Source organism: Vulpes vulpes, chromosome 4 (assembly GCF_048418805.1).
Source record: "Vulpes vulpes isolate BD-2025 chromosome 4, VulVul3, whole genome shotgun sequence".
Lineage (NCBI taxonomy): Eukaryota > Metazoa > Chordata > Mammalia > Carnivora > Canidae > Vulpes > Vulpes vulpes.
Window position 1 is genome coordinate 100928106 of NC_132783.1, and position 26106 is coordinate 100954211.

General features: G+C 41.7%; 1 protein-coding gene across 1 annotated transcript in view; it reads right to left on the reverse strand.

Annotated features, from left to right (window-relative positions):
- Positions 1-26106, reverse strand: part of DOCK2 (dedicator of cytokinesis 2) — a 397545-nt gene that overhangs the window by 323893 nt on the left and 47546 nt on the right. The window contains exons 9-22 of the mRNA XM_072756626.1: positions 25378-25459; positions 20417-20552; positions 17875-17950; positions 16596-16672; positions 15891-16016; positions 14526-14650; positions 9180-9278; positions 7306-7378; positions 7091-7194; positions 4760-4943; positions 4532-4629; positions 2813-2902; positions 1955-2055; positions 995-1129 (exon numbers count right to left, since the gene is read on the reverse strand). Coding sequence (XP_072612727.1) covers positions 995-1129; positions 1955-2055; positions 2813-2902; positions 4532-4629; positions 4760-4943; positions 7091-7194; positions 7306-7378; positions 9180-9278; positions 14526-14650; positions 15891-16016; positions 16596-16672; positions 17875-17950; positions 20417-20552; positions 25378-25459 — 1506 coding nt within the window. The remainder of the gene's footprint in view (positions 1-994; positions 1130-1954; positions 2056-2812; positions 2903-4531; positions 4630-4759; positions 4944-7090; positions 7195-7305; positions 7379-9179; positions 9279-14525; positions 14651-15890; positions 16017-16595; positions 16673-17874; positions 17951-20416; positions 20553-25377; positions 25460-26106) is intronic.

Sequence of the window (26106 nt, forward strand, 5' to 3'; positions counted from 1 at the left end):
TTTTTGGCATAGGATTTTGCTGGAACAACAAATAACTTAGAATTGTTTAAGTTAGAATATGAATCTGAGGTTTCCAGTGGTTTCCCCTTTGGAAAACCTGTCTCAGAAGGCAACCAACAAAAGGAAAGTAGAGGCAAGATCTAGAGAGACAGAGACTATCCTGATGGTATTATCTGCATCCAGTCATGCCTGAGACCAACTATCCTCTGGATTTTTAAAAAGATGTGAAATAAAATAAAGTCCTACTCTCCCTAAATCAGTTTGAGTTGAATGTTCTTCATCTGCACTGATAAGAATCCAGATAATACATTCCCTAGATATTTTTTCTTATTTTCCATCACACACAACCAATCTGATCATACCTACAATCACAACCAAATTGCTTTTCTAACTTTTCCTTATAGCCAAGATGAACATAAATTATCCTTTTGCAGGTTGCATTTGAATGCCTCTATCTCTGAAGTCCTTCAAAAGAACAGTTAAACTCTGTAATACTACTCATAAAACATCAAATCTCTTAGGTGTTCTAACATATCAGCTCAATTGTTGGCTACTAGGATCTCAAGGACAGACAGATCAACTGCAAATACCAGCTCATCTGTCATGCACAACCTCCCAGAGCCAAATAACTGTCAACTCCCCGAGTTCTGCTCTCTCTACTCTCAACACCTCTATCATTGAAGATTCCTGGAAAGTTTTCTATCTCAAATCAAATGAAGAATGATAGATGAAACACAGAAGAGCCTCAAATCACAAATCAAGTTCACTGGATGAAACATAATTCTATAACATCTTAAGATTCATATTTTTCCCTGGATGAGCTTAGAGGGAACAATTATAACCTATTCATAACTCTCTGTGTTGGATTTTTAAGTTGTTTTTGATCAATGCCTGGTTGTAATTTTATAAAAGAATCTCTCCAATGACACAAATACTGTTGTATCCCGGAGGAACTGCAGAACTAATCAATCACCCTTACATAAAAAGCACTCACTGTGAAAATAATGTCCTCGACCGCACAATGAACTTGAACACATATTCCAAAGCTTTCAGGGTTCTTAGGATCGGCTCACATTGCTCCCCTCTGCTGGAGGTATCCAAGTAAGTCTTCAGCACCGTCATCAATTTCCTGAATAAGGGATTATATTTTCAAGACACATCTTTCCAGCCCACAGCATGGTCATTAGTTTGCTCCATAAATTATAAAGCATTCAATCAAAGGTTAAAGGTGGTGGTGTAGCTAAGCTACTTGTTTACAGCCCTAAAAATAACTCTGCTTAAAATATATATTTTTAATACAGGGAGTGAATAAGTATTTCTTTCCAGTCCATAGAGAGCTAGCAAAGAAAAAAACTAGTGAGGAAAAAAAATATTTTGACCGGGAAAACCAATCATAATCACGACATGAGTGGGAATAATGGTGGTGAGAATGCTCTTTTCAGCATTTGCTTCCTACAGAAAATGTTCTAATAGTATTGTGGAATTCCTGTACTGAGAAACTTCCCACATTTCTTCATTATCAGCAAGGCAGATTTCAAACTATTTGGCCTAGCTTTCAAGGCCCCTTGGCAAACTGGCCTCTCCCAACTTCTGCAGCATCACCTCCTGTTTGTAACTATTAGTTCCCTGTGCCCATGCTATAATGGGCTCCTAGCCCTGTGCGCTTCTCCTCTCTAGCCTCTGAATCCCAGTGTCTATCACAAGTGGCTGCTCAGTAAATGATAGCTGACTTCCTGAATGAATGAATGCTTTCATGGACTTCTACCACAATAAAATACTCATTCTAACCTATGGGTTTGCATATGTGTATTTAACCCAGATAACCCAGCATGGATTGGGTTATCAATAAAGGGAGAACTCACACACCCCAGTGCAAAAGGCAAATGCTCAAGGTCCTCATGCCCTGGGTATCCTGGCAGGTACACAAGAAACCCCCACTTTCACAGGAACTTACTTGTAAGCCAGTGTAGCACTGAAATGTTGTTGAATATAAGCCTCCAGAACGGTGTTGAAATGCTGGAATTTCCGGTCAGCAATGAGTCCTATTATGTAGATCTGAGGAAGATTCAAGGAATCAGCGTTTGGGGGTCAGTAAGGTGGGAGTAAGGTGGGAAGCCACACTCACATGGCATTACTGAATCTCCTGCAAAATGATGTTGCTCAGGAATTAGCTCACAGGTATATTGCTAGCCTTTTCCATTAAGGTAATGTCTCTTCTAAAAAGTATTTCATGAAGAATGCTACAGGGTGTCAAAGGATGAAAGGGTTTTGTGGTCAAATAAGTTGGACAAATCTCAGGATACCATTGTTAGGCTGCCTTCTTTATGGCAGGGTTTTTAGAGTCTTTAATATATTCACATGCGTGATGAATCTCTGAGAGGTCACACAATGTCCAGTACTTCCCTAAGAGTTATCTAATCAAAGGATCTTTTTGTCACAAAGCATCTTCTTTGAGGGCTAGCTTCCCAGGAGACCTTCTGGGAAGCACTGGATCAAGTCACAGTTGTCTCCAAGTAATTTCTTTAAAATGTAAATGTCATTGACATAAGTAGTTAACATTAAAACTTTATTGGTCACTGATAGACATCCACACTTAAATTTCCCTTTTACTCACCCTGCCATGCTTTCAAATGAACTAGAAACAAGCAAACAACCCAGCCCTTCATTCATTTATTGCTCTGGTTGCTAGAAGTTACAATGCCTCCAAAAAAGTTCATGAAAAGGGCCACAAGGGCCACAAGTTCTCAGTGTTCTCACAGTGAGACACACATTAATGTCTAATGTCACTAAATACCTGTCCCCTCTTTCTTACCAAAGCATCAAAAACGAGGATGTCATACTCATTACTTTGAGAATGCTCCATCATGATATTGAAGAGGGCATCTAGAGTATCCTGGAGAAACTGAACAAAATAATGAAGGTCATGTTAAAAAACAGTTCAGGTGACCCAGATATCCCACTCCTCGGTGTATCCCCAAGAGAATGGGAGCACACATCTACCACATGCTGCATTTAAAGGTCCAGGGAGCTTTCTTCTCAAGAGCCAGAACTTGGAGCAACCCAACTGTCAACCAACAGCATGAATGAACATATGGCAGCATTTTAATACTACAGAATACTCCACAGTAATATAAAAGAGCAAACTACTTCTACATGCAACAATGAGGATAACCCTCATGAGAACTGTGTAGAGTAAGATAAGTCAGACACAACAATGCACATTACTTATTACTCTATTTTTATGAATTTCAAGAACAGGCAAAAAAATTCATAATGGCAGTTAGCATAGGGGAGGTTGAGAAGGGATATGAGGGAACCTATGGTGATGCCAAAAATGTTCTCTATCTTGATCTGGAGGGTGGGATTATGGGTGTATACTTGTGTAAAAATACAAGGAACTATATTCTTAGGGTAAGTGCTCTGTACATATTTTACCGTTTTATATACTTCAATAACAAACTTTTTTAGAAAAAGAAAAAAGGAAGCAGAGGTGGAGACAACGTAATTCCCTCGCAGATGCTTCACCAAACTACCCAAAGATGATAGACTTTATGAAAGGATGTCTGGAGAATTTTCCTGCTACTGCCGAACCAGGTAGATGGGTCATTAGTGCACATTTAAAACACTGACCTGAAAATTCTACCATTGCTTCTCCATGTATGGAAAACTAAATAAAATCTGATGCTCTTCCTTCCTAAGGGATGTGTCAATATTTCCTAATGCCCCTGAAAACACACAGCTACCAAATAAAGATGTTTAATCTCAGAGTTTCTAGCTTGACCAAGTTCCTGATGGAAACAAGATCACCAAAACCTATGGGAAACACTTGTCCCATAGAACTGGAGAGAAGAATTGAATAAATGGACCTACATCTCAGACACTATATTTTTCAACACCATGTGGACACAACAATACATATGACATTTGTATTATTTTCTGCTTGTTTCGCTTAAAATGTGAACCCTGATGTCTTTTCCTTTTTCATGTATAATGGCATAATACTCTGTAAGCAGCAGGAACTAAGTATATTTTTTATTTCTAACAGTAACATGTGAGAGGTACTAAGAGATCACACTATTATAGCAACTTATACCAACAAAAATAATTAATAGTTACTATTTATTGAACTCTGGTATGATTTACATGTTTAGTTCAATATTGTGTACACTGTGCTAAGTAATTTTTAAATATTATTGCCTTGAATGCTCACAACCACTCTATCAAATATGTCATATTCATAATATTATCACATAAAGTTGGCAAGTGGTTGAGCTGAGATCTACACCCAGGCTGATCTCCTTCCAGAAACTGAACACAACCCATTTTCTACAACTCAACATTTAGCATCATTGAACCAAATCAGCCTCTGAATTTCCAAGTAAAGTTTTCTTGTGGTAATTTGGGACACTGTGTCCCATTGTTAGAGACAAAGTCTAATCTCCCTCCACACTTCATTTGCTCCCCAAAGCCACCCATGATTTAAAGCTCTGTCACTCGTGGATGAATACAAACAAAATGAAGCCCCACTGACCTTCACCACTTCCTCTCCATCGACAATCTTCAATTTCTCTAAGTTCTCCTGTAACAGCTGAGGCTTCATGCGCCACTTCAGCAAACCCAGCAAGCCCACTGAAACAGAGTCCAGACAAGCAGAGTTACTATTATTGGGGTAAAGTGTCCATTCAGGACTTCCTTGGGCTCACCCATGCACACATGCACATGCGTACTACATTTATTCAACTCTTCATGGTTTCATTACCGTTCTGGGTGAGCTTTGTGGAACACACCAGGGTGGAAATGGAGAACACATCTCGGGAGCTGACAGAGAGCCCCCCAACACTGCTGGAGCTTCGACTTAGGGTGGCCCCCTTGTTTTCCACATGGTGTCGGTAAGAAGGAAGTGTCAGGTAAGCACTGGCATCCTCCATCTTCTTACTCTCCCCCTGGAAACAACACCTTGGTTACTTCTCCAAGCCATGGGTACCTGCCCAATGCCACATAGAGCTTGCAGTAGCCAGCTCACACATTGTAAGGTCCAGATAGTCAAAATTAGAAAAATCATCAGAGAAGCAACAAACAGCAGCTGGTATGGCAGGGCTATTTTTCCATAAAACAGACAAGAACCCGGGGATCCCTGGGTAGTGCAGCGGTTTGGCGCTTGCCTTTGGCCCAGGGTGCGATCCTGGAGACCAGGGATAGAGTCCCGCATCGGGCTTCCTGCATGGAGCCTGCTTCTCTCTCTGCCCATGTCTCTGCCTCTCTCTCTCTATGTCTATCGTGAATAAATAAATAAAATCTTTAAAAAATAATAATAATAAAAACCAGACAAGAGCCCAAAGTTACATTAATGGAAAAGGAATTGACCAACCAGTTGAAGGCTCTGTGGACTTCATTAACAACATGAAAGGAATTAAAGATTCCCCTGACAGGCTATTTTGAATCCTCCTAAATTTATTGAGTTTTTTTTTTTTTTTTTTCTAAAGTAGGCTCCACAGCCAGCATGGAGCCCAATGCAGGCCTTGAATTCACAACCCTGATGTAAGACCTGAGCAAAGATCAAGAGCTGAACACTTAATTGACTGAGCCACCAAGGCACTCCTAAATTTCTTGAGATGTTAACACATGCCCACCAGCAAGGTAAAGAATTGGCTTAAAGGAAAAGTTAACGGCAAAAGCCCTAGAGTCTGAAAGTCCTGAGATCTAGACCCTGTTCTACCATTCAAAGTCTGTGATATCTTGGATGCATTGCTTGGTCTGTCTGTGTATTATTTTTCTCATGATTAAACTGAAGACTAACCATATTACCTACTTCCTAGAAATTTGGGGCAGACTAATTGAACATAATGCATATAGAGCTCTTAGCAGAGTTGATAGACATCTAAGTCCCGTGGCATACGGAAATGAATGGTTAGAGGTAGGCATTACAGGAGTTAATGTTTATTGGGCCCTTACTCTTACTGGATGCTGCTCTAAGTGCTTCATATGCCTTGTTTCATTTCATTTAAACCTCACAATGGCTACTATCGCTGTTGCAGACACTGCTGTCATCCTCAGTTTACAGATGAGGAAACTGAAACTTAAGGAAGATGAATACCTTACAAACTGACTCTGACTAGGCCTCCCTCCCGCCCCCCATGAATTCAGAGTCCATTGAGGAAGAATAGCTTTCAAGGCAAGAACTACCTTGATGTGTCCTAAATGAGAAGATAGCAATTGTGCAGAAGAAGGGGGTGGAGGTTTTCAGAAAAGCCAGAGAGACTCAGAGAAGAGTGCCTGGAGATAAAGCCTTGATGAGGCTCTGTTTGCCATGGAGACCAAGGCAAAGGGTGTTTTCAGCCCCTGGGGCTGAGAATGCCAAGGACAAGTGTTGATCCTTATGCAGGTGGCTTAGTCTTGTCTTCCTTCACAAACACAGGCTTTGTCTCCAGCACAGACATCCTGCTGCCACAAGAGAGGCTGTGGGAAAGCGTGTGGGTGAGATCAAGGTAAACACTTTCCACTTCAGGAAAACAGTACCAGTCTCATGATGTAAAATAACAATGGCTACTATCTGTACACCTTTTTATACACAGCCCTTCCACATGGGTAATTTCACTGGTTTGTCATAAATATTACCATTGCACTTAAGAAAAAAGAAACTGGCACTCAGGAAAATGTGTGAGATGATTCCAGATTTAGTTAGTAGCAGGATTGGGACCCCAGATTCTGATATGTTTCCATTAGTGGCAGTGAGGCAACTCTCAAATGTTTCCTGCTGGTCTTCTACACATCCCACGGAGGTCTTTACAGAGTCAATAGCCCATTCTGTTTGTAACAATAACCTTTTCCACTTATTCATTGTGCTATGTGCCATCATGGTTGTGTTTACATGAATGGTCTTATGTGATACTCACTCAACAATTATTCACTGAAGGCTCATAGAGAGAGAAGCAGAGGCAGAAAAGTTAAGATTTTGTGCAAGGGCACACAGCTGGTGAACGATGCTGTGTGTGACTCTGTGGCCCTTGCTGTTAACCACTAAGCAATCCTGTCATCTTCCCTTGGCTTCCTGTATCCCACTCACTGCAGAGTTAATTCAAACTCATGGTACCTTTAGGACAACCAAGTCGTGGCATCCATCTTGCAGAGTGGTCCCATCTTCCTTCATTAACTTCACATAGGACATGGCAAAGTTCTTTTCTCCTTTATCTTTAGCTGCAAATAGCATTGTGAGGTCAGGAAAGAAAATGACACATGTGCCACTCAGTTGTCCCACTCCTCTCCCCTCAGGGGAGCTTCAGAGATGCCATTTGGTCAGGTACTTACATTCCAGGGATGACCGATGTCGAAACATGAATCTCAGGTGGATCCTCTGCATGTCTTCAATAGGGACAGCCACCTTGGTAAGCAGAAACCAAAGCTCAGGAGACAATGAGTTAACCAGCCTTCCCTACTCCAGCCCACCCCCCAAAAGGCAGTCTGACCATTTAACTAAGAGAGCTGCATGCTGATTCATTACCCATCCATCAAGCCTGATGAACTGTAAATAAATTACATAAGAACTAGCTATGAAGAGAAAATAAAGTACCAAATGTAATCCATTTAGCAAATTGCATTCCTACCCAATGAAAAGAGGTCCGTAAATTATAGTGGGTTAAAATGAATCTCCCCAAATTGATATAAAAGTCACATAACTTTAGCACAGGATTTGATGCAATGCAAACTGCACAATGCACATTTTCCTTACACACTCCAGGAGTTCTGGCAATTGCAGCAGGGCTTAGAAAATTAGCAATGGTCATTAGGGGGTATGCTTGAGGACCCTTGTTTATGCAAATTCATAAAAATGCTTGAATCCAATAATATTTGGGAAAATCCTGGGGCTCATTCCCATCCTTGGCTGGACAGATACTGAGATGCTTTTACCTCTGAAGACACAGAGCCAAATCCCTCAGTCCTTGGTCACCCCAGTTTCACTGTCCAGTGGTGGTCTGTTGCACCCTTGACTGAGATGCATCAGGTCTGGCTCTGGACTGCCCACCTCCCAACACCTCACAGCTCTCTCTGTAATGTGCAATTCAAGCCAAAGCAGAGAAGCTTAGTGACCTGTGAGGAAACCACTTTGATTTTTAAAAGGGACAAGTTTACACTTATAGATGACTCTTAAAAGCCAAACACATGTATTCTTGGGGCACTTTCTGCTCCAGAGAATGAAATTTGAGCCTGAAGAAGTCCACCATTTGTGATTTCAGACAGAACAAAGGAACTGAGAGTCTGATGAGCGCTGCAGTCCAATTCATTCCATTGTGAATCAAATGGCCACTCCAAACTATAGTCAGTGAAATAGTGGCCTTGCTGAGGCAAGGCAGCTCTGTAACTTGAAAGCTCATGGTTCACATGGAGAGACATCTATTTTAACAACCATGGACAAGGGCTAGCAAAGAGAAATAACTAGAGTACAAGAGAACACAGAAAAGAGAAAACCATCTTGGCTCAATAGCTTTCTGACCACAAAGTTGGGCAGGCCATCATTCTGAAAAGAGTGAGTGCAGGGAGACTGACTGGGGGAAATAGGAATATAGGTGACAGGCAAGAACCACTGAGTTTTGGATAGCTATCTAGGAAAACGAACTTACATGAACGTCTTGTATTTGGGTTCAGAGCACCGGGTGAATGGAGACTGCTACTAATTACAAGACAGACACTTTTTTTTTAAGACAGAGATATTTGAAGCTGTGTTCAAGCTTCACCGTTCACTGAATTAATTCCAAACTCTTCTTCCAACACACGATATTCTCTTCTGCTTCGTGTGACAATTGGGTAATGTGAATATTTGTGATTAATGCTACTTTTGTCTCATGCACCCTCCCAAGACAATATCTTTCAGGCATTAAGCGGTCTTTCACAGGTTCACATTTACTTGCAAGCTCTGTTGCTCCTCGTGGCTGAGCAGAACGACATAGCTTGGTGGGTTATGCACTGTTAGCAAGAAGATACATCTGGACAATCCTATAGTGGCTGGTCCTGGGTCTGGGAAGGATGATCAAAAGAACCAGGGTACTCACCCATTGGGCCACCATTTCCATTGCCTGACACATCACTGGACACACACTAGGGTATTGCTTCAGAATTTAGGGAAATGTCTTAGAGCCCCAAGATACATGTTTACTGCCATAATTATTATTTATTATTGTTATTACCTTGACTGTTTCCATCCACCGTGGTTGTTTGACTTGATAATACACAACGGACCGATATTCATTCATGGGCTTGTCCCCAGCTCCCACACAAATTGCATTCTGACCCAAGAAAAACAAAGAGAAAAAACACTACAGAATTGCCATTTTCTGTGCTTGGGCAATTTTGGTCCCACAGCCAACACTGACCTTAGGGTCTGGGAACCCCTCCCCCCCCGCCGTCACCAACTCTTCTGTCAGGTATCCTTCTACATTATAGATTTATACATGAACATCCCTGGCCCCAGGAGTGACAGCTGCTTAACTACAGAAATTCTATTACTTGCATTCTGGAAACCATTGGAGCGCACCAAAGCACTGACGTGACTGCCTTATTATAAATGGTAACCAGCCTTGGAGTTACTGCATGCTGCCAGTCTTATTAATCCTATTTGTTCCTTAAATCTGAATGTGCACAAAGTTTACAAACAGGCTCAGATCAGTCAAGCAGCAGCTCATTCTGATGGATCTGATGTTAACACAGAAGCTGGAAAAGGACTGGGAGCCTGGGCTACAGAGAGCTGCAGGGGCAGAGGGGGCTAAGGGAGCCCCACGGTTACCAAGCATCTTCTGGTATCAGGCCCATGCCAAGCACTGGTATATGGGCCTGAGTCAAATATTAAACCTGACATAATATTTCACAGTTTTGGGGAGGGATTGTTGGATAAGCAGACAAATCACTAAATAACACAATGTGATGGTAGACACATTTATGTCTTTGATATAATAGGCCACAGAGAAGGGACACTTAAGTGCAGTCTGAGAATCCAGGGCAGATTCTTAGAGGCGATGACAGGTGAGGATCTTGAAGAAAGATTCCAAGTTGTCTTTGAGCAGAAATGTGGGAAAGAGATTCCAAGCAGAGACTGAGCACAGAGCAAGCATACCTGTATAGGACATTTATTGTTTGTCATAAAAATCAACCTCACAGTACCAAGGAAAATTATCTTCTGATAAAGTCTGTCAGCCCCTAATTCTACCCCTCTCTGTTCATTCTAGTTGTTTGGCCCCCAAACAAGATCTAAGCTAGTGTCACCCAGAAAGGGGCCTAAGAATTTTACCTCCACTTTCCAGAGATTTAGGGACATAAAAATTGGTTTTAGAGCCCCAAGCTCCCAAATTGCAAAACTGCATGCTTCTGGGCATTTTTAGGATAACAGACTCCTCACCTCTTACCAGATTTCATCAGATTCGTCAATGGATCCTTGACTCCACCCTCCCATCCCACCTCCACCCACCAGGTTAAATAACCAAAGTCGGCCAGTTAGAAGCACTCGAGAACCTCCTGAGAGAGAAGCTAACTTGTGGGAAGGAGAATCCTGCCTCTCTCACTGGGATTCTCCCTCTTTACTTCTGAGCTGGAGGGCAAGAATGATTGATGGAACTCACAGCCAAATCGAATCCATTTCAAAATAAGGATATAGTGTTCTTTCAGAATTAACCTCTAAAAAAACAAGAATAACCAGTAAACTAAAAATAAGGAAAGACATTCTCTTGGTTTTCAGTGGGATGGAGTCTTTCAGAAATTTTTAAGCCTGAACTATAAACATGCTTTCAAAGTCTTTCTAACCATTTAGAGACTGCTTTTTGTCCACCATTATGCTGAGCCCTTTACATGTACTACCTCACTTAATCCAATCCTCACAACCACCACCAATGATCACTGCTATTATCTCCATTTCAAAACTGAGTAAACTGAGGCCCTGAGAGGTTAAGTTACTTGCCCAAAATGATAGCAGAGCTACCATACATTTCAGACCCACTATCTCTCTGTCCTTCCATACAAGCTAGATGCTTTCCAGCTTCCCAAGATTTATAATCCAGTGACATTTATGGGCTTAGAGTTTCTGTAGCTCCAGTGAATCCCATGTAGCTTATAAAATCTAAAACTACACATATATCTCTGGTAAAAGTAAAGTTGCAACTGATTCCCACAAAACTATCTTGGTGATGAAAATTTTTGATTGTCTAAGGCTATAGAAATAAAGATTCAGTATTACTTTGAGAAAGACCTAAGACTCTCACCTTCAACATCCCAGAGATAAAATTGGATGTTTCCACATGTGTCAAGAATCATGACCAGGGACTAAGCCCGGTTTTAGAAAAAATATAAATTTATATATGTCTCAAGTAAGCCTATTCAATAATTTGCCCAATTGCTCACCCCCGTGGTCCCCAATTAGCAGTAAGAATTCCTGGTTGGTTTCAGGTCAGTTGAAGGCAATCTGAGTAGGAATCAGGAAGCCTAGAGGCTTTAATGCTGACTTAGTCTTGGTAGACACACCTTAGCAGGAGGAAAAGTCAGGCCCATACAGGCCCTACTTACCTGGCAGTAATCACCTGGGGAACAAATGAGACCATGGATGTGAAGGGACTTTAACAGCCAGAGTGTTCTACATCTATCAGGCTATATACTAGGAAGGGGCCAATTAGCATGCACAAGGCAAGAATCAAGCCGGAAGACTACTATACCTTTCTAGTAATAATGGCTAATTTTAATGAACACCTATTATGTAGCACCTCATTTGATGTTCACAAAAGCAAGGTGTTAACTGCTATTCTTCTACTATTCAGACAGAAAACTGTAGGCATAGAGAGATTACATAATTTGTTCAAGGTCATTCCGCTAATCCAGGCTGCACTGGAAATTGAACTTGGCTGCCTGGCCCCAGAGTTCATGGTCTTAACCACTATACTACCCTATTCTTCATGCTCTGCCTCTACCCTCATAAGCTAACTGGTTTCAGAAGAGCAGAGGTTCCTCAGCCTGGCATTGAAGTCTTCTCACTGGTCCTCAAACTTGCTTCTGGCATCCATCCCCATCAGATTGCCCATTTGCCTCGGTTCCTGCCAGTTGTTCTGCCTCCTGAACATTACCTCTCCTTCTTGTTTCCAAGTATTTACTGTATGCCAGGTGCTTTACTGCTACCATTTTGTTAAACTCACAACCCCATGAAGAGGAGATGATGATTTTTCTTTAACAGACAAATACAACTTGCCCAAGATTATGCAGATAGGAAGGGAGGTTGGGATTTGAACCTGATCTGTTTGATACCAGAACCCACCCCATTAGCTTCTCTGCTATGGCCCCTCCTGAACAGGTTGCTAAAACCCCAAAGTGAGCCAATGACAAGTGTAACCTACTCGCTCTGTCCTTGGCCCTGCTCTTCCAAGGGCAGTGTGCACCTGGAGCAGGAAAAGAAATAGATATCACTGAAGGGACTGTTCTCACAGGAACCTACCAGGATCAAGAGTGTTTGAGTGTGCTGCCTGACACTTAATTAGGCAGTAATATTTATTTCCGCAAATAAAGAAAGAACAGCCTCCCACAGGCTTCCTTAGCAATTTTCAATAGTCAGTCAGCTGAACTCCCCCATAACTTGCCTAATAGAGGAAACTGCAATTACCACCATGCCCCATAGTTACCTCTCCATTTCTGCCCCCAGAATACCTGCTTATATATTCATCTTTGATGAGTGTGTCTGCTCAGCCTGGTTGGGTGTAACTGGAAAGGGTGGCAGAGGGTTGGAAGTAAGAATGGTTCAGAAGCGAGATAAAATGCCTGCTTTCCTGTTAACTGTTCTTTCTAATTTGTCCTTTGGCAACATTGAAGGCAAGTGTATCAGTGTTTTTAAAAATGAAGCTGAGGTTTAAAAGTTCTCCAACAGGTAGTTGGATAAAAATAACTTCAAAGCAATGGTCTATACGTTTGTGAAATGCAATTTCCCTTTCAGATAAAAACCTCTGCTCTTCTTTTGTGTTCCTTTGAGCAGAGTGTCTCTCACTTACTTTACTTTTCAGAATCCAACAAAAAGAGGATGAGTTAGACACTTGGATTTTTGTTCAGCTAGATGTTAATTAATAGGACCAGTCTTTACCAACAAAAAGACAATGGGATTTCTTTAAATTAAAAAAATAATTATGAATCTTCCCAGAATTTGATAGAAATGGTTATTAGCATCATTTTTAAAAATTTATTTTATTTTTTAAAAAATATTTTATTTATTTATTCATGAGACACACACACAGAGAGAGAGAGAGAGAGAGAGGCAGAGACACAGGCAAAGGGAGAAACAGGCTCCATGCAGGGAGCCCGACATGGGACTAGATCCCAGGTCTCCAGAATCACACCCTGGACTGAAAGCAGCATTAAACCGCTGAGCCACCCAGGCTGCCCTATTAGCATCATTTTTGAAAGGAGAAATAAACTGGAGGATTTTTTTTTTGAATGGATGGGCATTAGTGTCAAGTGTTTAAGAGGGCCCAAAACCTGGGCACAAACCCCATCTCTGACATGTACAAAATTTACGACCTTGGGAAAGTTGTTTCCTTTGAAGGTTTAGTTTCCTCCTCTGTACAAATGGGAATAATAATGGTAATGCATCATACTTATCTCAGCATCTTGCATATAGTAATTCCTCTGTGAATGCTAGTTTTGTTCTTAGGTAGAGGGTAGCAAAATCTGCTTGAGTCCCAGGCCCCAAGGCTAGAGCAGATGACTTATCAATACTCACATCCCCACCCCACTGTGCTATCTAATCACCTACTGTGGCCTAAGAGGAATCTTTGCCCATGCTGAAACGGCTGCTGAGAGCTGATTTTATTTTCAGCTTAGGACTCCAAAACAAGAAATTGAGAAGCAGAACCCTCCCACACACTGGACACAATTGCTGACAACCTTAAAGGAAATATAAGTAAATAAATGTAAACACACATGAGAAATATTGTATAGGACATATGCTGTATAAATATTTATAGCAATGTGCTTTGCATTCTTGATTACACTGTGTTGGCCCTCTGGAGACCAATTACGAATAAGGCTTTCCACCAGAATTTCTAGCTGAGCACTAGGGAGTTGGATTAAGTGTTGGGAATGTCTGTTTTGAGGCCATCCTGAGTCTCCCCACCAGCTCAAGGCTCTGTATTGATCCTTTTTCTTGCCATGGATTTTGCCCAAATAAACCAGCTCAGGTTTCAATCAGAACAACATTTTAACAGCAAACAGCTGACCTGTAAGCTGAGGCCAAGCAAAAAAAAAGGGGGAGGGGGAATAAAAAAAAGAAAAAGAAGGGATCATGAAAGGAAAGAAACAGACACTGAAACACTGGTTTGATGTAAAGACAAAACAACATGAGGTCTTACTACAGGCCAGCATGCAAACCAAGCTCTAAAGATGTAGATCACATTACTCAAAGCCATCTCGAAGGCACCTGACATTTAGCGAGCACATTGGAATGGGAAAAGCAAATCTTTGTGAGCAGAAGCACCCAAGGCAGCCAGGGCACCCAGAGTAGCAGCAGAGTCCCTTACAGGCAGTGTTTTGCCATCCTCCGCGCACACACACATGATCACTTCCACGTTTCTCTGCGTGGTCTTGTTGTACTTGTCAAAGTCGCCTTGTAATAGAGTGATGTAGATGTCATTCCTGACATCCCCTGCAGGCAGAGGGAGAGAGAGAGACAAGAGTTGGTGTCTATGCCGCAGGAGAGACACTGACTAGAAGGCACAGGGAGTGGGGGTGTGAAGGCAAGTGCCCCACCTTACTGTCCACTAATGAAATTAAGATCAGACACATTTAAAAAAAAGCATTGTTTCCTCATCAGGGAGGCTGGAGAAATAGGTAACAAGGGGATAGAAGAACACTAGGACATCAGTTGCAAAAAGGTAGGTGGGATGATCAAAATTGGCTGTGTTCTCTCCATTAAAATTATTGAATTTCCATCCTCTAGTGACACCTTCTGGGAAGGCAAAGGAAAGCTCCTTGGCCCATGAATAACAACCACAGTCCACAGTTGCAGCCACAGATTTTTTACTGTGCAGGAGCAGATAGAGTGATTTTGCGAGTATCCAAGGAACACGGGGTCACAGGAAGGAGGTTCAGAGGGTCTTCAGGAATGGGAGGCAATAAGAACTGAAACCCCCCCAGAGGAATGCACAAGGAATTGATGTCTCAGGTAAAACAGGTACAAATAAAGTACAGCACAGGCCCCCAGTGGACGACTATACACTGTGAAAAGGAGTATATCAGTAAGAGCAGTTGCGGACACAAGTCTAAGGCAGGTTAAAGACAAAAAGGGAAGTTTTAAAACAGTGTTATTATATAATCTCATTTGTTTTTCTTTTATTATATACACATTTGGACAATTTTAATAGTGGTTACTTCTGGAGGCAAAAATTTGAGAGAGCTTTTAACATTCTACTTTTTACCTTTTCATGCTATTTGAACATTTTACAACAGGCATGGAGTCCTCTGGTTATAAAAAAATTAGTTTAAAAATTTAAGAGAGTGACAATATTCTCCCCAAAAGAATAGAATCATTCTATATGTAGTAAAGTAGAAAGGATGTCCATGATAAATTATTAAGTGATAAAGCAAGTTGTAGAACACTGTATAAAGTATATAGAGTAATGGTATATACAGCATATGAAGTGTGATCCCATCTGCGAGGGGAAAAAAGTGCATGTGTGTATATCTATGTGTTTGTGTTTATTACATGAATGTATGGAAGATTTTGAGATATACAAGAATCCTTTTCAGTGGTTTCCTTCAGGCAGAGAAATATAGAAAAGGCAGTAGAAAAAGAAGTGGTTGACTTTTTAAAAAGAAAATGTGATAAGCCAAACTACCACCACCCCCACTCCACCCCCAACCCCCACCCCAGGGGAAGGCCAAACCTGGCATAATGATCTCTGGGAAGCCCAGCTTCCTGGCCACCACAGTGGTCCTGTCCACCAAGTGTGGGTAGTCCTTGCGGATCTGAATGATGTCACCCACAAGCATCTTCATTGTCACCCAGAGGCCTGGAAGGGAATGCTCACCATGAAGAGCCCACTACAAGGTATTCTCAATCTCACCCTCTCATCTCTCCCTTTGGGCTCTTCCTGGAGAAGACCACTGGAAGCAGAGAGAAACAATTACAGATGCAGTGATCCAACCGAGAAGCAGGAAGGAAGGTGGAAAGCAGAGGTGCTCTGGAGCCAGACATCTGTTGGTCTGAATCGCACTGGTAACTTCCAACAGTGTCAGCTTCTGTCAAATTAATCCACCTCTCTAAACCCAGTCTTTGTGGAATGGATACCATTTATCTCACAGAACTGTGGCAAGAATTAAATCAAATATGGAGATACATTAAGGTGCCTGACACATGAGAGATAGTCAGGATATATCAGTTCACCTCTTCTTTTGGGCACTAGAACATGCCTCCCCGATTCAGGAGATGTGGTTTCCATTTCCATAGATCACATGCTCCCATTTTTCACAACAGTCTTGTCTAGAAGGAAGGCTACATTTTCCAGGGTTTACGATTTTGATCTGTTTTCCAAAGAATCAAGAACTCCCAAGCCAGAGCTGAGCCCACTCAGCACACCGTGGCACTGTACCTTGCCCTCCACTGTCTCCCTTGGAGGCTGTGACTTTGCCCAGCAGGCTGTGGAGAAAGTCATTCTCAGCTGTCACTCTGGGAAGGAAAAGAAAGCACAAAATGCATGCATGGTACTCTCATGGGGTCCCCACCTTGTGGTTCCACGTCCTCCAGAAAGTTCCCAGCCCCTCCATACACCTTAGGTAAAAAGTGAGCCTGCCCATGCCAGCTCAGACAGCATACATGCCCAGGAAACATATTTCTCGGGGCACCTGGGTGGCTCAGTCCATTAGGCATCTATCTTTGGCTCAGGTCATGCTTCCAGAGGTTCTGGGATAGAGCCTCGGTCCGGATTCAGGCTCCCTGCTCAGCAGAGAATCTGCTTCTCCTGCTCCTTCTTCTCCTCCCTCCCGCCTATGCACAAGCTCTTTCTTACTCTCAAATAAATAAAATCTTTTTCAAAAAAAAAAAAGAAACATATTTCTCTTTTTCACAAAGCAACATGGGTCTGAGATTTGGGGATATCAGTGCTACAAGTAAAGGCCATTTTTTTCCCTCTAGAATGCTTTTAGAAAGGAAGGATTCCTCAGCACTCAAAAAAGAACGTCTGTTCAGCAAGGTGGCAAAGACTAGCTGCTCCTGTTCAGTCCTAATCACATACCTTAACTAGAGTCACTGACTTCATTACCAGTAATAAAACTGCACTCTCCTTGGACATCCTTGGGGTAACAAAGTAAGGATGATATTCTCAAACTGAGGGTCCTGCTTTCTCACAGAATCCTTTTAGGGCAGAAAAAGGACATTTATCCTTCTCACTACCCTCCTCTGAAGTCACAGATATTTCTATCCATGAGAACCAGGTGACAATTCCCTGTTATATATTCCTGATAAGCTGTTGCTTCACAGAGTTGTTGTTCCCGTTTTACTTGTAATTAATGCATTAATCTTTTGTTGATTATCTGTTCAATACCCCATCTAAACATAAGCTCCACAAAGACCCGGCCATGTCTATCTTATTGACTGCTTCAATACCCCATGCTTAACACAGTGCCCAGCCTCCTGCCAGCTTTCAATCACACTCTGTTGAATAAATAACAATTGAGGAATGAATGGGGGAAAAGCTGGTCTGTTCAAGTGCCTTGGCACTGAGATCATCATTTTCTTCCTGCTCTCTCTTCTTGGGAAGCCCCCCCAGGCCGATCAGGAACTGAGGGAAATCAGTTCGCCTTGCTTTTGAGCAGCCCTCAATGAATAGGGGTGTGGTTGAAGAGAAAGGAGAGAAATGGGAAATCTCTCACGGGTGAAAAGGAATGAAGTGCTGCTTTTCTTCATCACTCTCTGCTTTCCCCTTGATGATGTCTGTTATGTCCATAACTAAAAACAAAACAAACAAAAAAAAAAAAAAGGAAAGAAAAATCGATTAATGACTTATGGCCTCCCGCTCCCAGGAAACGATGTCAATGGGATGAGATTGTAGAAAAGAAAAAGTCTAAAAAGTCTAAAAAGGAAAAAAAAACAAAACAAAAAGGTCTAAAAAGATAAGCAAGTCAGCATCAGACAGCAAGGGTTCATAATGTGCAGCACCTCACAAACACTTCTGGACAAAGCTGGCTGGAAGGTCAGCAGGCCACAGAAATATCCAAGAGATTGTGGTTTAGCAGAGGCAAAAAGTAAAGAGTCAGAACAGTGGCTATGAAATTAAACAAGTAGGTTTGGATTTGACATATATGCATTGGATGCCGATAGTGCCTAAAAAACCCAAGCACAATGACCCCCTATGGGACCTAAGAATCTACTCACCTCTTTTTCATAAACATGCTCATATGCACAGATATATGACTATAGGATCTTTGAACCCTGCAATTCCAGAAGGATCCTGAATCCTCTGAAACTTTTCCTTAAATTAGCCACTAAAGGTCCATAAAACCAAAGTAAAGAACTGCATTAGAGAGGGGGTTATAGAAATGAATGTGAGGGCAAGGGAGAGGCATGAAGAAAAGCTAGTCAAATATAGCACAGACCCTAAAAGCGTAATACCTCAAACCCTCCAGGCCCTGGTCAGGAACCATTAAAACCATTGAGGTAATAATCTTCCAGTGACTACATCTAGCTATTTGAATTTATTCCTCACCCACTCTCAGTGAGCATAGTTTGGGTAGAGCAATCTCTTGTTCATAGGACTTGCCCAATCAGAGGACCAAAGTAAGTGCTTAGGGGATGAGCACATGACCTATGTTCATGCTCCTGAGGCTTCTACTAAAACTCAGGGAAAGAGGTGAATTACTAAACTGGTAGGATTGAAGCTTGGAACAGCTGGCCCACATTTTATGAACTAATTGAAGAGTCATCTTCAGAATAAGCAAGAGGACATAGGAGCTGAAAAATAGTGAGATATAAATTTGAGTTCCTGGATCCAGCTATGCCTGAAGCAATATATGGTTGAACCTTTCAGTTACACCATTGTCGTCACCTGAAAACAAAAGAGAGCAGACTACAGATAGGGACAAAGGCACATCTTAAGGTAAGGTTCAAGGACCCCTACTGCCCTTAACAGTTACATTGTGATGTCAGGAGTATCTCTTATATAGAATCAGCATTTCAGAGCAGGGCACGGATGAATCAGGTTGAAGTCTCTCATTTTTCAGATAATGAAATTAAGGCCCTGGAAAAAAAATGTTTGCCCAAGGTCACCTAGGAAGCTAACTAGCAATAATGTCTGGTTAAAAAAACCAGTTAGCTCGTTATAAGCTAACTTCTTCCACCCCACCACTTTGCAAGCAGTGCCAGGAGACTAGTTGGAGAGCCAACTGGTTTGTGAATACAGATCAGGGTACCTTGAAAGGAGAACCTAAAACTGTCGGTTTATTTTTTGTTTTTATTTAAACTGTTGGTTTAGATATGATACAGAGGAATTATAAATGGTACACGACTAAAAATAAATATTTTAATAAAAAAGAAATAAAACTGGCATATCAATTGCTATTTCCACAGATCTTTATTTTTATTATTTTTTTGTTAAATATTTTATTTATTTATTCATGAGAGATACAGAGAGAGAGAGGCAGAGACACTGGCAGAGGGAGAAGCAGGCTCCATGCAGGGAGCCTGATGTGGGACTCGATCCTGGGACTCCAGGATCATGCCCTGGGCCAAAGGCAGGTGCTTTACACTGAGCCACCCAGGGATCCCTCTACAGGTCTTTAAATGGTCTTTTAAGAAAAAAAGGGTACTTTAAAGTGGGTTAATTAAAAGAAAATATATTAGGTAAATAATAATGCCAGTTATAATTAAATAACAAAAAACCATAAAAGTGGGACAAGAATGATGAATTTTTGGAAACTCCAAGAGAGAACTAAGGCTTGGAGAAAAATGCAGAGGTGAGGTTGCTTTTGAGCAACCTCATTTGGTCACACTGACTCTCCAAATGTCCACTTCCATCTGGAATTTAGATGTGTGGCCAGTGACTCATTCTGTGTAACTGCATTTCCTGTCCTGGATATTTTTTTAAAAAATGATTTGCTCCTCATAATTAGATCCCACTCGTACTGTTCTTCCTTCTTCACCACGCTGGGGAGCAAAGGCGACAACTGCTCAGACAGCACCATGTTCCCAATGCTCTGCTGCAGACACAAGGAATCCATTATTCACTGCCTTCATCATAAATCTGGACCTAGTCACCAATTATTTTTATTTAGTCACCAGAAATGTAGGGATTAGGAGATTTCTGGTATAAATTTGGTGGGGGGGGGCAAGGAGAAGAGGGAAAGAAATAATCTTTAAAATTCAGCAGTATAAAATTTGCACTTTGATAAAAGTTAATGGTGTGTAGTGTGTCATTACCTGCCACCCCAAAGGGCCGCCTCAGTCCTTGCGTGCACTTCTTTGTATTAGTATCCTTGAGATCCATCTTCCCAACTCGGACTATTTGACAAATCAAGTAAATTTTATCCCTGTTGAGGTCTTTGTTTCCGAGATCCTGTAAGGCAGGAAATGAATAGTTACATATCATGCGTTTTAAGAAGTAGAAAAGAAAGCCTACTAATAGTAAATTGTGGGGATGTACTTAGCACTTAGTGTACATGGAACAGTCATACAATTAGTCCTGGGAAAGGTAGAAATTAAGAGGATCACAACCATTTCATTGATAAGAAAGGTGAGTTTTAGGAAGGAAACTGAGTGACAGGTCCCTGGTGTTCAATCCTAATTCTTCAATTTCAAACTAATAGGGGGAGAAGGATAGAAGTACAATATCAGTTATACAGGCAGCATTTCCTACATGCCAACTGATGGATACAAATGGCATTTTCTATAAATGACTTCATCTGTCTCATCACTGCTCAGCACCACTGAGGGAGAAAGCAAAAAGAAGAGGGGGAAAAATCCCAATAGTTACCATTTACTGAGCACCTCGATGTATGTATATCATTCAGGAATGGGTTGTTGTAGCACCCAACAATCCCAGAATCTCAGAGCTTATAAGACTACATACATTTTTACTTCTAGATCAGCCTACCTTCCCAATGCAGATGGCTGGAGCATTGTCAATGAGTGGGGCCTCATTTACCTACCCTGAGCTCCTAGCTGACAGATGATCCATCTTATCTCAACAGGTGGTTCCACTGTCCCCACAGCAGGAGAAGAGAAAGTGGCAAATCACTTACTGGCTCTTAAAGCTTCCACCCAGAATGGACATATCACTTTGGCTTGCATTTCAGTGACCAAAGCAAGGGAGGTGGCCAAAGCAAACTTCAAGGGGGACGTCAGAGCACACTCAAGTATGTGTCTTGAAGGAAGAACACTGACATGGTGAACTACACTAATGCATCATGCACTGTGCTAAATTTTTCATAAGCCATGGTCTTGTTTGTTCCTCAACAACTCTCTAAGGTAGATACATTATTGCATCCCCCATTTTACAGATGAGAGCTAGGCTAGGTTGTGGTGCTTAGTGGTTGGCCAAACACTAGTCTAGATGTTGCTATGAAGGTATTTCGTAGGTCTGATGAACATCTATAATCAGTTGACTTTAAGTCAAGAAGATTATCTATCATAATGTAGATGTGCCTCATCCAATCAGTTGAAGGTCTTAAAGCCTCTTCATGTTGTACCTCCAGTACCCAAACCTGAAGTTTTCTAGTAAAGAAGAAATTCTGCCTCAGGACAGACAAATTCTGCCTCAGAAACCCTGTCTGAGTTTCAGGTCTGCTGGCCAGCCAGTCATATTTCAAACTTGCCAGCCCCCACAATCATGGGAGCCAAATCCTTAGAATACATCTATCCGTATATCCTATTGGTTCAGGTTCTCTGGAGGACTATTGACTGATACAAGGGCTGTCCTTTGACCAGCTGGGGGAATGGACATCTGCTTCCTTACTCTCCAAATTCTCCCTGTGGGGCAGAGGGGAAGGGAAGACAAGGGAAAGAGGGCTTTCCGACGAAGGAAGCTCAGCCACTCATTTATATCCCCTGCCCTGCTCTGTAGGCACCTGAATTTAAGATCCCAATTACCTCACCTGCAGATGGTTGGACAGCCTTTTCTCTGGCCTGCCTGACTCCTTCCTCCCACCCACCCTGAAATCCCCTACAAATGTATCTTTAGAAGCCATGTTCATTATTTCACTTCACTTTAGAAGCCATGTTCACTATTTCACTGTTCACAACAACAGTACTAGCTCCCTATTTTCTATCCTATTAGTGCTAATCTTCCCCAACTGACGTGAAAGTTCCCAGACATGATGTATTTCCAGCTGTCCTAGCCAACAAATTCCCCACTATTCTCTGCATGTAAGTACTCTATTTTTGTCACAAAGATTCCTTTATTGCTCCACAAACACATGACGCTCACTTTCAACTCGCTTTCTTCCTAAGCCCCCTGTCCACATCTCTGCCTCAGATACCTGCCTCTTATTCCTCTGTATATCCGAATCATTCCCATCCTGAAGACCTCAAGTCTTGTTTCCTTTATAATGACGTCTGTCCTTAATTACTTCTTTTGTCTCATTAGGAATTTTCATGTTTTTGAAATATCTAGTTTGGTAACTTTCAGAGGTGTTCCAGAACCACAAAGGCCCTGGCATCTGAAAAGATCCTTCCTAGATGTTATGGGCTGAATTATGTCCCCTCATAATTCATGTGCTAAAGTCCTAACCCCTGGCACCTCAAAAATGTATTTGGATATAGGGCCTTCCAAGAGGTGGTTAAGCTAAAGTGAGGTTATGCAATGACTGGTGTCCTTCTAAGCAGAGGAGAGTAGGATACCGACACACACGTAGAGAAGACCATGTGAGAACACAGGGAGAAGTGGTCATCTGCAAGCCAAGGAGAGAGGCCTCTCAAGAAACCGACCCTGCAAACAACTTGATCTTGGACTTCCAACCTCCGGAACTGTGAGAAAATAAATATTTGTTTCTTAAGTTACCCAGACTCTGGCACTTTGCAATGGCAGTTCTAGCAACTAACTTACTAGATAAACCTATAAGGTTCTTAACTAAACCCTTATTCTACTCCTCTTCTCTGAAAAGATTTAATTTGATCAAAGGAAGATGCCAGATCTTTAAGAGCTGCCTCATCAAAGACTCTTAGACTAGAGAATCTTAACATGTTACACAAGCACAGCAAATACTCTAGCACAGGTTATTCTCTGGAGAGTATACAAATGCCGAGTCCTCACTCAGAACTGTGTTCCAGTTTGTGGTCATTCTCAATCATTTTTACTTTGGCCTTGTAAAACTCAGACATATTAGGGAAGATCAACAAAACTTAAAACACCTGTCACTTTATTTAGTAGTCCAATAGTACTCCTTTTATTGTTCAGTCTTGTTTCCTGTGTGTTAACAATAACCCCAAACCGGGCAAATTCTTAGGGAAATAGTATACTCTACTTTCTTCTTACAGAGCCAAGGAGGGTGAATGCTTGTAAGACAGATGGGGCAAGTTCATCGTTGGCTCCACCCATGTGCCAGCTCCTAGGGCTCTACCCTCAAAGAGGAAACCAGAAAGAGCGAAAAGCCAGAGATAAGAGAAATGGGGCCAGAAAGGCACATGCCTGCCAAGTCTTATCTCATCTCTAACTTAAACAACACCTCAATGCTCGAGTGAGAGTAACTCCCAACCAAATGCCATCACATCACCCTGTTTTAATTATCTGATTGCATGGATTGCCTTCTGACATTTTATTTATTCATTTATTTATTTTCAGAATTCCTCCCATCATACCTTGAGAGCAAGGTTCCCATCAGTTTATTCCATGCTGTATCACCAATACCTGACACAGGGCTTACTCATAGTAAGTACTCATTGGATAGCTCTTGAATCAATAGAAGGATCTAGAACACCATAAACTTCCTTGTTCCAAAATGAAGACACCCATCATTTCAAGATGGAGAAGCATCCGCTTGTTAAAGCAGTCAACCAAGGTTTCCAAGTTCATTGGCCATGGGAAGAAGAGGTGGTGACATGGGCAAAAAATTCCATGCTGGCAGAGTCACACTCTCTTTGATAATGAGAGACACAAATTCACTGATGCCCTTTGCTGCATGTTTACATCATGAATTGGTTCCCTGCAAAATGAACCACTGATTGATTCCCTGTCCCTGTCCCTCTCATGAAACATCTGTCTCCTGGTTTAATCAAGAAGCCCCATGGGACTTTCCTATTTATCAAGAAAATAAATAGGCCCCTCCTTCTAACTAATAAGAGATAAACAGGACTGAGACACATTTATATATGCCAGGAAAACTTTGTCTAAGCAATTAGGACTATGATCTTATTACGTGCCGCTAGCCCATTTTTTCAGGAAATAACAAACAAAATAAATCAGCTGCACTCCAATCTAATTGTGACATAACATAAGACATTGCACTTAATGGGCTGTAACTGGAAAATTATTGTAGAGCAACGTAGGTTAATCTAGCATGTCGGTCACTCCTGGATCAAACTCATAGGTTTGGCTGACGTCCAAATCCCTCCCTGGCTCCTCCTCTGTAATTTCCCTTGCTAATGCAGGCAACAGAGTGAAAAATCTCATAAATGCTCTTCCCCCCAAAGGAGCGTGCAGAGAACACCAATATCCTTAGGTATCTAAAGATCACACTCTTAACACACCCTCATGGAAATAGGACAAGAGGTAGGTCTTTGGTGGAAATAATAACCCTTATCTTCTTTTTTCCCACCGTTTGTCTTTCTAGAACTAAAAAGCCAGGCTCACTTTCAGACATAAATCATCCAACTAACAATTGATCTCAACATTTCTACATATGTCTTGCCCAGGGAGTATTGGTATATAGAAGAATGATCTAAGGATCTCATTAAGATCCTTAGCCACCTATGATTTGATTATGTTCAGAATATCCACTTTACCAATGTAGTCAATGTTCTTAGAAGGTCTTTTTTTTTTCTGATACATTTTAGAGAGGTTTTCAGAAAGTCTGAGCCAGACAGAAACTCAGGTTAACCATGAATTAACTGATAAATCAGAATAGCTGCTATGCCCAGTTCATATAGACATTATTGCTGGAAACGATCTGTACTTGTTTACACAGCACTCTGCATGTGTTCTTGGTGTGCATGTGAGTGAGAAAGAAAGATGGAGGGAGATCGAGAGAGAGGCAGATCCATCTTCCTAACAGCTTCCAAAGGGCACACAGCAACCCCCCTCCCTGTCTGCTCTGAATCTCTCCAGAAAGCCCAGAACACAGATCTGCACCCAAGTCAAGCTCTCTCCTGACCAAGTGACTGGCTTTGTTTCCAAGATCATACCCTTGTAAGTATGGAAGACAGATAAGAAGACAGAGCACACCCACCGTGAAGACCACCTTCAGGTTGTTGAGCATCTCGATCTCCTTTGGGAAGCCCTTGCTGCCCCATCGCACCAAGTAGTTCTCACTGTGGGAAGAAGAGTGGCAACCCATTACTGCCTGGGGCTCAACAATGTTTTGGTAAAAATATGCACTGAGCCTCTATAGTGTGTTTCGACAAATACTGGCTGCTGAGGACATGGTAGTGTTTGAAACAGACTTGTTCCCTCTTTCTAAGTGATCGCAGTTCTGCCCAACAGAGACAGAGGGGCAAAGAATCACTAACATGTACATTCACAGTCTCTTTCCCTCCCCTATCTGCTAAGCAAATTCTGGCCCAGCTACCTAATATTTTTTAAGAGCAACAGCATTCTCTGTAGAATCTCCCTGTAGTGGGAGAACTGAGGGAGAAAGGATTTTGGTTATGTTTTGCTGGACATTAAGAATGCATTTACCCTTCCCATTTCATTCCCTTTTCAAGACTAAATAAAGATTTTATTTTTAAAAAAATTATCCATTGGACATAGGACTGTTTCTTTGAATGGAACATCACACTATGATGGGCCATAGATGGTCTTAGCCATTATGTGAGATACACTTAAATAACTATCTAAATGCAGTTGTGACAACTATGTATATTCAATTGTGCTAAAAAGACAAAGTTCAGGGTATTGCAAGAATGTATATCAGGAAAGTCTGGCCTAATCTGGGTGGTTAGGAAGCCTTTGCCCAGGA